This window comes from Anneissia japonica, unplaced genomic scaffold (assembly GCF_011630105.1).
Source record: "Anneissia japonica isolate Jap-2015-1 unplaced genomic scaffold, ASM1163010v1 scaffold685_len2926416_cov193, whole genome shotgun sequence".
NCBI classification, from domain to species: domain Eukaryota; kingdom Metazoa; phylum Echinodermata; class Crinoidea; order Comatulida; family Comatulidae; genus Anneissia; species Anneissia japonica.
In genome coordinates, this window is record NW_022692922.1 from 686,857 (window position 1) to 704,375 (window position 17,519).

Below are 17,519 nucleotides of genomic sequence, written 5' to 3' on the forward strand. Positions count from 1 at the left end.
CCATTTTTAAAATAAAAAAACATTGTATATTTTTATCATATATTTTTAGAATTTGAAAATGCTTTTATGAAAAGCATGCGTTCTATAACCACAAATGAGAAATCCATGTACCATCCCTGCATGTTGTTAAACTTCATCTTCATTTAACTAACCATTGATTTTTTTTAAATAGTGCATGGTCTAGATAAAGTATCACAGACTGTAAGAGGAAATCTTCAATTATCTTAATTGGAGCATGTAAAATATCCCTTTTTAGCTGGCTAATTAATTAAATGAAAACCCTATGATTTGCTAATGAAACACGACTGAAATACATTAGCTAATTGTATCATCAATAACCCAAATTAAATCATTTAAACCTGTAACACGATTAAATTAAAGTTAGACCGCATTTTGTAATTTGATAGAATTTCTTATAATTTTGGAAACTGCAAATTGTTTATCATTTCAATTATATTTACTGTATTGTATTGTATCTTTCTCTTCTGATCACTGACAAACATACACTTTTTACAGTTGTACACAAGGAAAAATAACTTGAATAAATGTAAAATAACTGACTCAGAAAGGATACAAATTTGCCTAGATACATTATAATTATCACAAACATTTTAACAAGGATATGAAAAAGAAATTGTGCTATGAGATAAACAATATTTTGTGAAAGCAGTCTATCCAACCAGAGCTGATCACTAGGCTCCCTAATCAGCTCCCACAAAATATTGTTTAATTAATTAATTAATCAATTAATTAAATAAAACAAATATATAAATAAATAAATAAAACAAGAAACAAAGGAAATGAAATAGATTAAACCAAAATATAAAGAATATTAAAACAGAATTACTGTGGGAATGTTAATACTTTCTTGATACTGTATGTGATCACCAATGAAAATCACTAGCCCAAATTTTTATTCATCAATGTTAAGGTACTCTTTTAAACAATTACACAAACAATATCGATTCAAACAACATGGAAAGTAAAGAGAATTAGGTAAAATATCAAAAACCATCACAACAATACAAAATTGACCCACACAATTATATTATCTTTGATATTATTTTATATTTTTAAAAGAGTGATACTGGAAAAAAATAGAACGTGAGTGAAATTCTGGTTTCTGGAAAGGTTTTAGGCATCATGGGGCACTACCACCTTCTCCAGATGTACTGTAAATCTGTGTGCCTATAGACAAGCAATTGTAACACCTCATTTGATATTTTAAGAGTGTGCCGCTGTTGTAAAAGTGTTGATTCAAATACAGTTATTATTATTATTATTATTATTATTATTATTATTATTATTATAGGGTTTTTACAATATCATTTTAGGTATATTGGTTTCTATCTTAAACAAAGCTTCTTTTTGTAATGATATTTACTGGACTTTTTTAATATCATTTTTTTTTTTGTAACAAGAAGACTAATTCTTAAGACTTACTTCTTACACTGTTTTGATGACAAACATTAATCTGCATTAATCAAGAAATTGTTTACTCATTCTCAGCTTATGTGACAAACAAAGCAAATATTCTGGCAATTATTATATGCATTTGTTAATAAGGAATTCAATTAAGTTCAATCAGGCTTTCCCAGACTTTATTTCATAATGCACAATCATTACGGCTCTTATAAAAACATCCAAAATGTATGTATTGCATTGCATGTCATTCGGTCATTGACATACTGTGATTATCGGAGTCGGCAATAACACAGCGATCACATTGCTAAACGAGTGATAGCTAATACTGAATGAGATGGCTCCGTAATAATGATGAGCATACAATACTAATTATAATTAGTCTCAAACAGTAAAATACTATGTATATTGTTAATGTATTATTGTTTTTGAATATCTCTAATGCCATTTGAAGACATTAAACCAATTTATAGTATATGCCCTGAACAGGATAGTTCCATATAATGAACAGGAAATATAAGTTACTAATTTTTATTAGTCTTAAATAGTACCTCTCCTGTTCCACATTATGTATTTTATCATGTTATTAATACATGTATATTGGTAATGTTTTTAAATATGCCAACTTTAACCAATTGGTTACGTTACTCCAATACTGGTGTATTTATAATATACCGTAATGAGTTAATGGATAAATGGTTGGTTGGATAAATGGGTGGATATTTTTATTATTATTATTAAAAAGCATTTATATAGCGCCTTACAAAAAAAGATCAAAGTGCTGTACATCAAAACCCATTATTACAAAGATAAAAATAAGTACAATATTTTAAATCTATCAATAAAAATGGCAAGTACAAATTACAACATTCAATAAAAATTTCCAAGATCAAAGTATAGTACATTAAAACCCATTTTTACAAATATAAATGTAAGTACAATAAAAATCAATTAATAGAAATGGCAAGTACAAATTACAGGCCTGGAATTCAATAAAATTTCCTACAAAAAGCTAGTTAACAATAAAAACATAGCAACAATAAAACACAAGATAGATGGATAGATGGATGGATATCAATAGATAGGTGAATAGATGAAGATGAATGAACAATATTTGTTTACTTTAATTTACAGACATAGAAAATATTTCAAAAGATTCCAACAGAGACAGTATACTTGTATCATAAATTGGAGGCACCATATTAGAAATTTAACTATTATATATTAACTAGAAATTAGGTAAAACATTATAAATATTAATTACCAATTGGTTTTTAAGAGAGTTGCATACTTGGAGCTTTACGTTATTTTGAACTTACATTTGTAATTAATTTTGGCTAGCAACCTCTTAAGCTTCACAACAACCAGCTTATACCACTTCAAAGTAATCCAGTCTGGTGTTGGTTAGTATTTGGACTCATTAATTGTATTTTTAACTTTTATTTTTGAATTTCTAAAGAAAAAATAATTGATATATGGCGAGCTGGTGACTTTTATATACAGAGATTATTATAGTTGCAGTGCAAGCAAGCGCTCTTTGAGGCCTACCAATAATCACCTACAGTATCTGCCAGTGTGATGCACATCTGATCAAGCGTAAACAAAGAATGTGTGATTAAAGATTTCCTCTGGTCTCAAAACTGCTACTTAATACTTTTCATTAGGCCTAATTATAATTATACTGTTCAGGCCCGTAGCCAGGGGGGGTTTTTATGGTTTGGGCGAACCCCATTTTTTTTTTTGTGAACCCCCGTTTTCTAGCGAACCCCCTCGAATTTTTGAATGAGTCCCACTCGGACGGAATGTCTGTTTTTAACTTACCTAACATTAAATCAAAATTTAGCACCTAATTCATTATTTGGTCACCCGTTTTTAAATTGTAGCCTGCGATTCAAGCCTACATTCATAGAATATCTCAGCTTCAGAAGTTCGGAGATTTAAATTGAATGCGACTTCAGCAAACCATGACTTTACGATGGCACACATAAGGATGGCAAACATCGATAAAAACCCGGCTGCCGTCTCAAATGACCTTTGGCTGAATGTTTGTAAGAAATGTACCAACCTTTAACGAAACCGGTCGTCGTCTACCTAGAGTAAATGGTGCCACCAAACAAAGCTAAAGTTATGCAACTTAATCCACCATATGCAGATAAAGTTTTGCGACTTAATCACCTGATTGTGGATTCTGTTGTTAGTAAATTCCATAGCCATACTGTCCATAGCGCACATTAAACTATGTGCTGATGGAGCATTTTGGGGAAATGACTCTCCTTTTTTTCATCCCAAACAAAATATTATTAATAAATCAACAATGTCCATCTCAGTCATCATAGCCAGTCACAAAATTAGCTAGGAAGTTTGTTTTCAACAGCAGACACACACACTACAGAACGGAGTGCGTCAAAACGAGTGTTTGTTAATTTTTAGTGATAAAGAATCATAAAACATCCAAGAATAACTGACTTTTTTTCGTCCGCTGTTGCAAAGAAGAAAACGACAGATAGTCCTTTAAGTTGGGTTATTGATTTCAAAATCAATTAGCCTAGCCTAGATGTTGACTAGCTAGGTTCGCTCCTCGCTCAATTAGAGACAGAATTATACCCCGATGACAACAAACTAGTGTAGGTCTAGGCCTAAGTACAATAGGACGTACTACAGGTACTAGGCCTAGGCTTTTGTTGTAAAAGTTGAAGTGCATATACAAAATGCGCCATAGGCCTATATTTAAAAAAAAAAAACAAAACAAAACAAAAAAAAAAACATTTTGTTAATTATTATTGGTTGGCCTGGGACTGGAGCAGGCAGGCCAGCTTTACCATCGAAAGAAAGTCCTGGAATTCGACGATGACGTCAGTGCACGTTTACAAACGCCATTGATTAGAGTGAAAATAGACGCGCTGAATTTCGTTTTTTTTTTATGAAAGATAGAATTTATTGAACATTTATCTATAAAAAAACAAGATTAATATTGTAGAAATTATAATTCATATTTCATTTGGTGGACAATAAATATTCAGGAAGATACTAAAAATGATTATTAATTCTAAAAATCTCAGCTATTAATTATCAGTATGTAGCCTATTATGTTAAAGTCTTAAAATAATAATTTCAAATTAGGCCTAGTATATAACAAATATTTGTATTAAAGTTTAGTTTCTCATGATGTCAGATTACGTATTGAATATGATGCTATATTTTGGGCTCTGACTTAATTTAACGATGGCCCTGTCAGTAGTAATGACAATATTTGTGCTTTTTTTAGCCATGTAGTAAAATAGTACTATTATTTTCAGTGTACAAAATGAGAGTCAGACCCATTAAACACAAAAACTGCTCTGGCTTGGGGCTTCGTCCCCGACCCCACCATGGCCCTTAGGCAGGCCCCTCGCGAAAACCCCCCCCCCCCCTTGAAATGACCTGGCTACAAGCCTGCTATTCTTCATTATTTTGTATTAATCTTGCACTGTTTTGTGATGTGATACCAACTGATTTTCCAAGAGGACACAAATAAAGAAAAAAAATGATGCATTATTTTGAAGACCGTGTACTACTGCCACCTCACACATCGTATATCTAGTCCAGGCACACAGGTTACTATTTGAAGAGCATTGAAATGAAATTCATTATTTCTTTAGGATTTTTATACTGGGAAAGTGAATTGATTTGAGTTGCAACAGTTATTTTAGTAAGGATGAATGTAGAAGACTGGAAAACCTCTCAAAAAATGCAGAAAACCTGAAGCTGATCTCAATTTCTTGAATGAAAGTGAATTTGAAAATGATGAAAATTGCAGACTAAAATAAGAAGTAAAAGGAAGGGTGTAAGAAACATTTGCATTTTTTCCCCATTTTTGATATGGTAGTCAATAACAGCATTTCATAGCAATTTGTATTTTTCTTAAGGAAGTACAGAAATATTCATATCATCATTAACTGCCAGCAAGTATGTCATGTTTCTATGCATTATTATTCCATATTCAAATAAGAAGTACCATATGTTAATAAAATAATTATATATGATTTTTTAAATATTATTTAACTTTCTGGTGCCTATTCAATTCCAACGACGTTTGGTGGTTTAGTGGTACCAGACTAGTAACTTATGTTCGATTCCCAAATAAGTATTTTATTATTTTATTTGTAAGTGTTTGAGATATACTGAGTATTCTGTGTGATTTTTCACGTAAAGCTTTGGCACAGCATTGGCAGACATTAGGTGGCGCTTTTGGAATCTATAAATTTTTAGGTTAACCAACTACAGCAGCAACTACTGTTGTTGTTTCCCAAAGCCAAAAATATAAAATTCTGTTGTAATGTTAATTTACTTTACATTGGACAGATCATGTAATGAAGATTATAAGAAAGAGTTCAAGAAAAAAGGTTGATTAATGTGATGAGTGAGATAAAAGAACTTGATTGGATCATTTGTCAGAAGGGAAAGACTACTGAGACCGGTGATACACAACCAGACTGGACAGAAAGAGGACATAAAAGAATAATGATATTGGCCTACCTTAAAGGAGAGAGAAAGGCAGAAAATCGATAATACTGGAGGAGGAAAGCAGAACCAGCATAAACTAATGAGGATGATTGTAAATGATTAATTATTTAATAAGCAGTTTCACTGAAAAACAATAATTCATTTTCGAAATCAATTCTTTATGATTTTTTTTTTCCGAAGACGTTCACTGTGTGGTTAAACATTTTCTAAATTTCTGTAATCAATACTAATTTTAATCATATTGGATGAATATATTTGTATACATATTATTTTATATTGCATTTATTTTTTCATCATAACAGAATAAATTACAGTAAGACTTACACAAAAGATGTTCACATAAACACATACATGAGCCTCAAGAAGCTATGGTGTAGAGTTAGTTGGTGCGAGGACAAAAAATAGTAACTTAATAGAACTGATGGCAAAACTTTAGAAATGTATTAGGCAAGCATCGTAATTGCCTAGTAACACCTTAACAATGGCTTAAAGATATTTGTGTTACAATTTTTAAATAAAAACATTAATTGCTTCTTTATAAAGGATTAACTTTTTCCAATGAGTCGCAGCTTACAGTTTTGTTTTAAATTTACAGACTATCATTATGAATATCTTTAAATTGATTGATTATTATAAATTAAATATTATTAATTACAACTTAACCACAGATAAGATTTAAGTACTATATGGATTGAATGAAAGACAAAGATTATCTGAAAGCTTTCATTTATATGCAGTGAATAGAAACATTTAAAAATCATAAACCTGAGCTTGAGTTTTACAAATCTGAAGGCGACACTGCATTAATTCATAGTCAATCATAAAACTTAAATTAATATCTGTTTATTTTAGATATTTTAACAACAATATTAATAGCATTTGACAACTGTAAGAGAGCTGGTGAGGCATTTGCATATAAAAACGTTTACTCAATATATTTCCAAGATAGTGTGCATTACTCAAGTGTGAGGATACAAATTTATAAAAACTAATTTGAATGAGGCCCTCAACTTTGACGAACTACTTTCTGTAGTGTAGGTGATTTTCTGTCAATTAGTTTTATTAATCATTCAACACTGCAATCAATGAGCCGCACATGTTTCTGGAGACTATGGGGACACTGCTTTTGCAACTTATGGGCAGTGACAATGCCAACTGAATAACATTAAAATAAAATAAAAAATAATCAACTACCAATAGTCTTCATTGTAATTATAAACAGGTTTAAGAAAATAATAAAACATAAAAATAAAAACACCAATAAGTACTTTAAATTAAAGGATAGATTTGAAATTAAGAAAAAAGAAAATATTGTATTTTAAGTAAGTAGAAAAGACAAGTGCAGATACAGCATATTTAGGATAATTGTCTATTCTTTCCTGCCAAAATGTGCTTTTTAGAAGATTGCCATATAATTATTAACTAAAAGATACATTCATAAAACTATTCTTATAGGCTAATTTTTAGCAAAGATCCTTAAATTAGATGGCAATAATTTATGTTCAAGTAACATGCAAATAACCAAAAACTTATTTTCTTTGATAATTTATTAGATCATTAATTTTGAAAAGAACAAAATATGTTCTTTTCAAAATAATATGAACTATATGGAAGAATTTTGTCTTCATTTTACCAGACAATGGCCTACTATATGTTTCTATACCACAGACTTACCTTTAATAACATTGCCAAAAACTCATTGCTGCGAAGCAGCCAATTCATATTCTTGACAGCAATTTGACCTCTGAAAGGTCATTGTTTTTAAAAAAACAAGGGCCTAAGACGATTGAAAAGCGGAGTTTCCTTCTTTCGTTCTGCCGGGTAAAATCAATTACTTTAGGCGACGTTTGTAGACTAACCTACATGACCAACGTCCGCATGTGGCGACGCTCGAGTATTGCTATTCAGCGTTTTTACTAAATTTCTAGGTTTCCTATTTCTACGTTTAATCGGCCCATGTCTCAGCCACAATATTTTGAGGCCAATATTATTTATGAACCCAGTTAAACTTATTTACTAGCCTATTTCAGCGTGCTAATTATTACATTTAGGGGACGCTTGTTGTAGACTGGCATACACGGTACCAATGCTCGTTTTTACTATGTTTCTACGTCAGCTCGTCAGTGTTCTAATATAGACAATGGGTCGTGTCTCATATTATTTGTTATATTTTTATTTTTCATTATTTTCACTTGACTCGCATAAATAATTTTGTTCAAAGAACATTTATATGCAGTTGTACTTCACAGCACTTCACTTGCAATTTGCAATTTCTAGTACTAACTTAATATTAGGTGATCTTTGTGGAGCTATTGTTTAATCAAATGTTTAATCTCATCTAGACCTATCATTAATCTTTTTCTGACCTAATAATATCTAATGTCAATCCGCACCCAACATCAACCTTTTGTTGACCTAATGTTTGACACTTTCCTGACCTCCAATATCAATGCAGAATTTAATAGTGTTTAATCATCAAGGGGACAGATTAGTTTTTATGACTGTGCTGAAAACATGCTTTAATAATAAATATATTTTATATTCGAGTACTTAAACTTCACATTAATGGTGTCTTGATCACATCCTACAGTCAGCAGCGGCGTAAGAATTTTTCCTCTTGATTTTACCTATTCCGAGTGTCTGTGAGGTCATCGCCCCCACCGCTTCGGCCAACACATACAAAAATATAGGTGGCGATGACAGACGAGAAGAAAATTGAATTACATTATGTATGACGTACCCAATCAAGAAAGCTGTCAATCAGTTGATTGTTTGGTTAGAATTAGTTAAACGTTTGCTATAAAGACACACTTTTGAAGTGTTGGACGTCTCAACTATAATTACTGAAAATCAAATTGATGGGTGATGCAACACCTGGCCATGGACAGTGGCTAATCGTAGCGGACGGGAGAAATTCACATGACACTTTTAGCAGAACCAATTACAGAACAATTTATATCATGAGTCAAGTTGATCGAACCATGTGCTTAGAATCTTCCAGGTGCAAAAAATGCACCCTTTGTAATTATCGTTTTCAGCAGGCAAGTTTCAGCTATGAATCCTTAGGTTAGACCTCTTACCTTTAGCCTAGAATGATTCAATTCAATTAATTTAAATGTGTCTTATATATTCAAATATTGTTAATTTTACAATTATTAAATAGAATTTTTTTTTCAATTAGGCTTCTTTCAAGAATAGAGTATTCATACCAAGTTAGCTAAAATTAAATGTACATGTTATTGGATCTGCACTGGCTGTAGGAATGATTCAGCTGAATTTGGGAAGGGGTTACAAGGGGGCTTGCCCAGAAGGAAGTTATTCAAGAACCTTATAATGATTTGCTCATTTCCTCAGCTTTGGCAAACACATGAAGTCTGTCTCCTACAATTAGCACACATTTTTTTATATTAGGTTGATTGACTGAATACATTCCTAAACAATATTCTTTTTAAAACATTGGCAGAAAAAGTTATAGAAATAGTTTTTTTTTTTTATCTAACTGGTTGCTAATACAGCATAATGTTTTTGTTGTGTATTTTATCTCTCCATTTTGGAAGTTTTTTAATAAATTGAAATTTAAATTGATATAATTGCATACTTATGAATTAATTTACTACAACCCCTAAGTCAATGTAGAGTGAAATTAGTAACTTTGCGAAAACTATTGAACAAAATTTATGTAAAGCAATGAAGAACAGTATTTGAAAGGAGCATGTTTAGAGCTTAAACTAAAAAATATCTCTGACTGATATCTGAAAAATCCAGGTTTTATACTGCTGTATGTAATCACCGAAAACAACAAATGAACGTACAGTAGACGGCACAAATTGCTGGGATGAAGAACATATAATATTTAATATAATATTTACAAGGACCACAGGCTCAAAACATAATGGGAAAAAAAAACTAGAGGGACAAATTGCACAATTTGCCGCCACTGACGGTATGGCCCCAAACTTCATGACAAAGACAATCTTTAAAGATTTTTTGTCTACAGTGGGCTAAAAGTAGCTGTCGATTACCATCATCATGGTACATTTTGCTCACCTTCAAAAAATCTTAAGTTCAAAGCCTGCACTTACAAGGAATTCTTAAGCAGTACAAAACCCATTACAATGCTTCATTGGCTGCTTGTATGTCACAGAGTCTGTGTAAACTCAAATACATATGTAATATAAAAATAGCCTTGGGGCTAATTCCGACGGCCATTCGGACGAGTAGAATAAGAACCAGTAAAACCAGTAACTTCTCGTATGTCTTTCCTTCAACCAAGGTCAGACACAAGATTTTTAGCAATATTTTTGTTGTTACTGTTTAAAACTATACATAATTTAGCCTTTGTAACTTCATTTGGAGCTTCAAGTGATTTCTTTACCGTGATAACAAAACTTTATTACATTCGGCACACGTCCACCGCTAGACGACGCCATGTTAAGTTGTTGTCGCCAAGTAAAGTTTAACAAAAGTTTGTATAAAATTATTTTTCTGTTATTGAAATACAAATTACATCTAATTATAATTTTTAAGTTTGTTTTTAAAACAGTAATACTCACTTAACAAATAATAAACTATGAATTAGAAATACAACATTTGAACGAATATAGTGACATATGTAAAAATGTCGCTTGCTCACTGGCCTACTACAAAGAACTTTTTTTTGTTGCAAGTTTAAACGTCATTTTCTCGTGATCTGCGAAAGTTCTTACTGTCAAACTTTTTTAATGCTTTTAAATATTATTTAAGGAGTTAAATTATTATGAGAAAATTGGAACGGGATTGAACGATCGGGATTGAACGATAGGAATTTTACTCTGGCCCGGTTGTATACAAATTAAGGTCAACTTGTGACATGGGCCCTGTTACATGTGATAAATTACGCCTGGAGGCAGCATGTAATTGAAATATCCACTACAAAAGATGGGTTTTTGGGACAGATGTTTTTCGAATTTTTTATGGCTAGAGGCAAAATTTAATTGCCACGCGTGGCCTCTCAATTGAAAGTACCCAGTAAAACTTTACTCCTCCAAATGGGCCCAGAGATGGATTTCTGGATGTTTGAACTTTTAATAGGATTAAAACTGTAGCAACACACGAACAACAGATGAACTAACAAACAGAACTGTAATAGTGATATTCAACATTTTCATTTAAGAACCTATGTAAATGCAACCCATTCATGAAAATATTTCTAATATAAATAATTTTGTGGTTTTGTATGGATTAACAGGTACAGCACCTCACGCAGGCTGATGAAGCCATGTCAACGAAAGCTTGCTAAAACCAACATCAATCATGTTTGGTCTTACCATAATTGATTAATTATTGATTCATTCATTCATTCATTCATTCGAGTACTAGTTTTCAAAAGTGGTACAGTTACAAACAAACCATAAAAATAGAAAGAAAAAAACACACAAAACAAAGTCAAAAGAAAATTCAATGTAAAACATATAAATTAATGAAATTTTGGAATGAAACTGTCATTTCTTTTAAAGTTAACTTTGTTTTGCTTGGAAGCTCATTCCAAATTTTTGAAGCGCAATATAAGAAAGCTCTTTTACCTTGGCAGATATACCAAGGTAGTACAAGTAAATTCCTAAAGCTGAAACTGAATATTAGAAAAATAGTCTCTCATTTTATTGTAGTCTGGTAAACTTTGGAATAACTTTGCTGATGATCTAAAATGTGCTCCTAATAGACATCTTTTTAAAAGTTTACTTCCATAATTGGTTACTTTTGTTTTTCTCTTATTTTTGTCTGTTATTTTTTTTTTTATCTTCATATTATTATAATTTTTTTTTAACTTCCCCACCCCTCCTTTTTTTTCTTTAAATGTGGTTTTCTTTTTGTTCTTTTACTTTAATATTTTCCTTAATACATTTTGTTACTTTACATATGGCCTTGCATGGCCTTGACGAAAAACACCCTTGGGTGAATCAAGTGTATTCCTGTAAAAATAAAGTATATTATTATTATTATTATATATCATTACGAGATTGGCTACGTGTGCATTTTGAATGATTATGTTAATAATGACGGCAGAATAACAAACGACAAAGTTATTACAATAAATGTGTATAATAAAGATGTATTGTCCCATGCAAGACACCAAAAAAAAATTATTTTTAAAATAAACTTGCCCATTTTGAAGTAACATAAAAATCAAAACTTGAACATAGAAATTAGTGAATTAAAAAAAAAATGTTTACTAATAATTTTACAGCGGAAATGTTTTTAATGACAGGGTACACAATTTTTTAATTCAATAATTTCTATGCTGAAATTAATAATTTGTATGTTACTGCAACAGAAGTTAATTTCAAACTTATTTTTGTCATTTTTAAGGGACAGTACATCTATAAAGAAATTTATTTCACTTTATAATTCAAGGTCTGATATTTAACCTAAGGGTTTTGCGATCGATCTAAAATCAGTCTGCGTCCCAATTTTGTGTTCAGAATCTAGGCTCCTGCCATTTATAAATTTGATTAACATTTCTAATATCCTCTAATGGTATCAATCATTTTTTAATCTGTATCTGAAGCCAAATAAAAGTAGGCTACACTTTTATTATTATCTCATTTCAAAATCCACTATACTTTTTATTATTTTTCCTAAAATTTCTGATTGTGTGCCTTTTCCTTAATACTGAATACGTTTTTACAATTACAACAATGTAAGCGTTATTTTCATCACAATATTCACTATCCCGAAAATAGTTTGATGTATTATGTCCAAAAAAATGTACAGATTAATAGATGTCAAATTTCTATACATAATTTGGAAAAGCCAACCATCAGCACAAATATTTACATGGAAAATCTCAAACCCCCAGAAACCTATAATATGCAGATCTTTAGGAAAAACTTTCTGTCTGGCTTTTCTCAGCTTGTATTCCCAAATGAGGAAGTACTGTGTCAAGGGAGTCATTACACAATAAAATTTATAACAATTGGGTTAGTAAAAACTAACAAAAGTTAGGCCAACGATTCTCCCTAATTAATGCATCCACTCTTCATAAAAAAGACCTGGATTTAGTGTATAAAACTAAAACATACATTGTGTTCAAGCACTCATTATTCATCATTCAAGATTCAAGATAATTTTATTGTTTGAAAAGCTCAAAAATTACATTCCACTGGCAATTCTACAAATGTTAATAACAGCAATAAATAAAAGATAACTAAGGATATAAAAATATGAATCTATGAGCACCAATCAATATCGATTCATAAGATAAAGAGTACATACAAAGAACAGAATATTAAACATAATATTAAACAATCTAATTTGTACTATTGTTTTATGTATATTTTTGCGTATTTTCACCTGGAAATTGAATAAAATAAAATAAAACAAAATAAACTGATCTGACTTAAGCTTTTGTGAAAGTTTAAACAAGTTACAAGGAAGAAATTATTAAAGTTTGATGAAAATTTGCATTTGGGTGTGAATTTGAATCATTTTAAAGGGCTAAGGTCACAGCCTTAAATATCTCTAAAAACTTATCAATCCATGGACCTACTGTACATGACACTTTCCAGAATAGTTTGCCATGTTTCAATGAAGAAATGTTTAAATTTTTGTGACGATCCGGAGTAGGGTGTGGATATGAGGACTATTCAAAGGAAAACGTCCCAGACCAGATATTTCAAAAACTATCAACTGACCTGAATGAAACTTTCGTGGAAGTTATGAGGAAGAAATTATCAAAGTTGGTGACGATCAAAATTTGGGTGCGAACTTGAGGGTCATCAGGACCCAGACCTTTTATTTTTATGGCTGATTAAAATGAACTGTCTTGCCCTGCTTAAATGTACTGTACATCATTGTCATTTGTAGATCTGTAAACAGAGTAACTGCAGTGAGCCTGCCTATGGTAGTTAGCCCAAAGGGAGGGTAGGAGATTACTTGAAAAATCGGGAGAAACCCACCAAAATGGGGAGCTCTTTCTAAAGTATAAACTAAAAAACAATTTTGTACAGTAGGTTTCTGCATCATGTTAAAAAATGAGTGGAAATTGTAAAATCGTAAAAATTAAGGGGCTGCGAAATATTTCAAATTGTAAAATTGCGAGAGACCCACCAAAATAGGGAGCTCTAGCTAATGTATAATCTAAGAAACATAATTGTAGGTTTCTGCATCATGTTAAAAAACTACTGGAGATCGTAAAATCGTGAAAATAAAGGGATGAAAAAATATCATAAAGGGCTTTACAGTATCTGCTTTACACACATCTAATATCCAAAAGAAAAGTGGACAATAACTATGGTAATAAAACTTAAAATTGGATAATTACCTTTCAGCATTTTCTTTAGCGCTATCACTCTGGGAGCACACAAAGAGGTCATTGACATTTAGCGGTCTCTTTGTAGCTTTCCGGAAGAACTCAGTGCACCATGAATACGTGAGAATTGAAAAATATCCGACAGACTCCAAAGGATTTGGCTTTCTAAAAAAAAACAAAAAAAACATTTTATTTTTTGCTGATTAACAATACTGTATGCTTTTTGCCTTAAAAAAAAAATTAAAGTGTCTATATAGATCAGAAGAGAAACTGAAAAATGTCTCCATACATTCAATGTCTATTGTGCGAATTGGTTTGTCGGCCATTATTACATAATGTGATGTTACTATAATCATAACGGCTTCTGATAATTAACATATTTCATGGATTTTAGTATCAGCATTAACAGCGTTGTTGATCAAAGGCTGCGATGTTTCTCCAGTTTGTAGCTCTCTTCTGATCACTTTGACACTAAAACATTATTTTAAATTTTAGAGGCAATCAGAAAGATTTTCAATGAGATGTTACATGACAATGTTTGTTTTTCACAAGAACTTACCAGAAATTGTGATCTAAAGAAGTGGAAATGCCTACAAGACCATTAATTTAATGAATAAAATTATTATGACAATAAATAAATTAATAATAATTACCAGTATAGGACTCTCAGTGTACACAAATGGCTTGTGTGCACTTAAAGAACCCAGTACATCTTTCGAGATGAGTAGGGGGTAGATCAGACACGAAGGGGACACGAAGACACCCTCAGGGGAGAAGCAATACAAGCTAGCCCATGCTTCAAATACTTTGAGCCTCTGGTTAAGTGCTACATAAATCTAACTACATTACATTATTAACAACAATTAGTAATGTTCTATAGATCACACAGTATCACAGGAAATAATGTTACACGACACTCCAAAATGAGAAAGATCAGGAAAATCATAGATGTAATTAATTACAACTATTAATAAGAGTTAGAAATATTATTACTGATTGTACAATATCAAATAATAATTATGAAATCATACATAATAAAATAAACATATTTTCATTTTGAATATTATACGATGCTTGGTAATTTAATAACTAAAAACAGTGTACTGTAATTCACATTTTGTGAACTGAATCTTTAATATGAGAAATGGATTTTACTGTTTTGACTCAAGACCCCTCCAGGTATTATGGTTATGGCTAAGTAAAAATGATAACATTATCATCAATTTATTAAACATTTTCTTAAAATGATTACAAATAATATAGACCTACAGTATAGCACCATTGTAAATATAGAATTATATTACAAGAGATAATTATATAAAAGAGTAGAATTTTTAATTGAATGTTAATAGTGAAAAATCATTACTTTATTGTGTAGCCTAGCAAGAGTAACCTTTGGGTATGTGGTTAGTGAATTTGAAATGTTAATAAGATCACATCATTAATGAACATTATTATAGTAATATATTAGTATTAATAATTGAATAATAAATACAATAAAAATTACAAATTAGAACAATTTTCAATGAAGTGTTAACAATGTTACAAGAACTGTTCTATTGTGTAGGGCTGTAATATAATGTGGCAGGGAAAGGTGTGAGTGTAATGCTTGTAAAAAAACCTGATTAATAACAATACTGGAATGACAATAAAATAACACACAGCTATAATATCATACAACATTTTTTTAGTACATGTTAATGACCAAATTGTGCTAAACATAAATGAGAACAGTTTTCCTGAACAATTATCAACTGAACGGTAATAATGACCACCTATAATTACATTTCGTCACATGATCCTCAAGTATTGCGGTTACAGGTTGAAATGCCAATTAGTCAAAAGCCTTCATAAAAAAAATAAAAAAAACTATCATGCCATTAAAGTAAAACTATGCAGATGACAATTCATATTGTCATTAGTTAGAAATAGGAGGCTACTCAAAGATAATGAGTGAATATTGGATACTTTATATTCCATATTCAATAGACTACAGTACAAAAAGGCATGGCATTTATTATAGGGGCACTCTATAATAAAAATAATAATGCAACATACCTTTGTTTCGATACATTAATTAAACAGTTGGACTACTTATTTTAATAATTCTAAGACAACTAATATTGCAGGTACACGTTTAGATAACTAAACTTCCTATTGTGTTTAAATGTTAGTATACTAACAGAACTTAAGAGAAATATTATTCCAGGGTTTTGGATGTGTAATAGTAATTAACATATTGTACTTCCGTTAAGATTTGTGAAAGATATTAGCACAGTACCAGGGAATTTTTTTAATCATACATTACAAATTTTTATGAACAATTACAGTAGATGTAAGGATTTCTACTTGGAATTAATAACTCAAATGTGACCCAAGCTCACAAAATGGCTGTAAACTCGTCCTCAGGCTAAAATGAGTTTTTGTTATAATGGCATAGAACCTATCATTTACTTTAAAATGACAGTTAAATGAACTCCATCGGGTGTCTGGAAGCAAAGTTATGACCGTTTGAATAATCGTCATCTTATCAACTTTCTTAAATCAAGTTTTGAGAAAAATGCTTTTATTTGCGGCAGGTTTCTATTCATTTTTCACTAGCTCCCATCCGAAAATGGCTAAATTTTACCTCTTACAGTTATAATTTTAAACTCAAACTTTAGGAATAGTAAGATTAATAGTTATACTTTATTTATTACACAAAAACCCAATTTACACAAATTTATAGTTTGCCTATTCTGGCTATAGAGGCTTGTTTCTCAATACAGTGCAGTGCGAGTTTACAGCCCTTTTGTGAGCTTGGGTCACAAATGTTGTTCTGTAAGGCAAATGGGTAATCATTGTTTTAGTAATAAATGTGTAATTTATGCAACTGTGTGGGGATTACCATTATTGCACTCTCATGATACCATCTATAAGCTATCCAAAGTATGGTCATAAATAGAATGAACAATGTCCTCTACCCTTTGAGATAGTAAGAGGTGGCATAGACAACCCTACATATGTTATCTATTTACATTATGTTACATGGCCTCAGTCGGGACAGCTTTACATTTAACAGCGACGTTCTCCATTAACACGTACGCACACAAACAAAAAATGAGGCAAGCCGATTATGAGAGAAGAACATTGTCATAAAGCAGCGTACACTACTGCCAAATATAATAAAAGTTCTCTAGTCCTGCCGCTGGCATTAAGTATCTACCATTGAGTAACTAATGTTACCTTGTGACTTATACAATGCCAGGAGTGGAGATTCCATCTGGCGTCTTTCATGTTCTGTATTAATAGATATTTCGCCTGTAGG

The 17,519-nt window shown here is 31.1% G+C and overlaps 1 protein-coding gene across 1 annotated transcript in view; it reads right to left on the reverse strand.

Moving 5' to 3' along the window:
- The window catches only part of LOC117100463 (multidrug resistance-associated protein 5-like), a 68,383-nt gene that overhangs the window by 30,632 nt on the left and 20,232 nt on the right, over window positions 1-17,519 (reverse strand). The window contains exon 4 of the mRNA XM_033240165.1: window positions 14,225-14,377. Coding sequence (XP_033096056.1) covers window positions 14,225-14,377 — 153 coding nt within the window. The remainder of the gene's footprint in view (window positions 1-14,224; window positions 14,378-17,519) is intronic.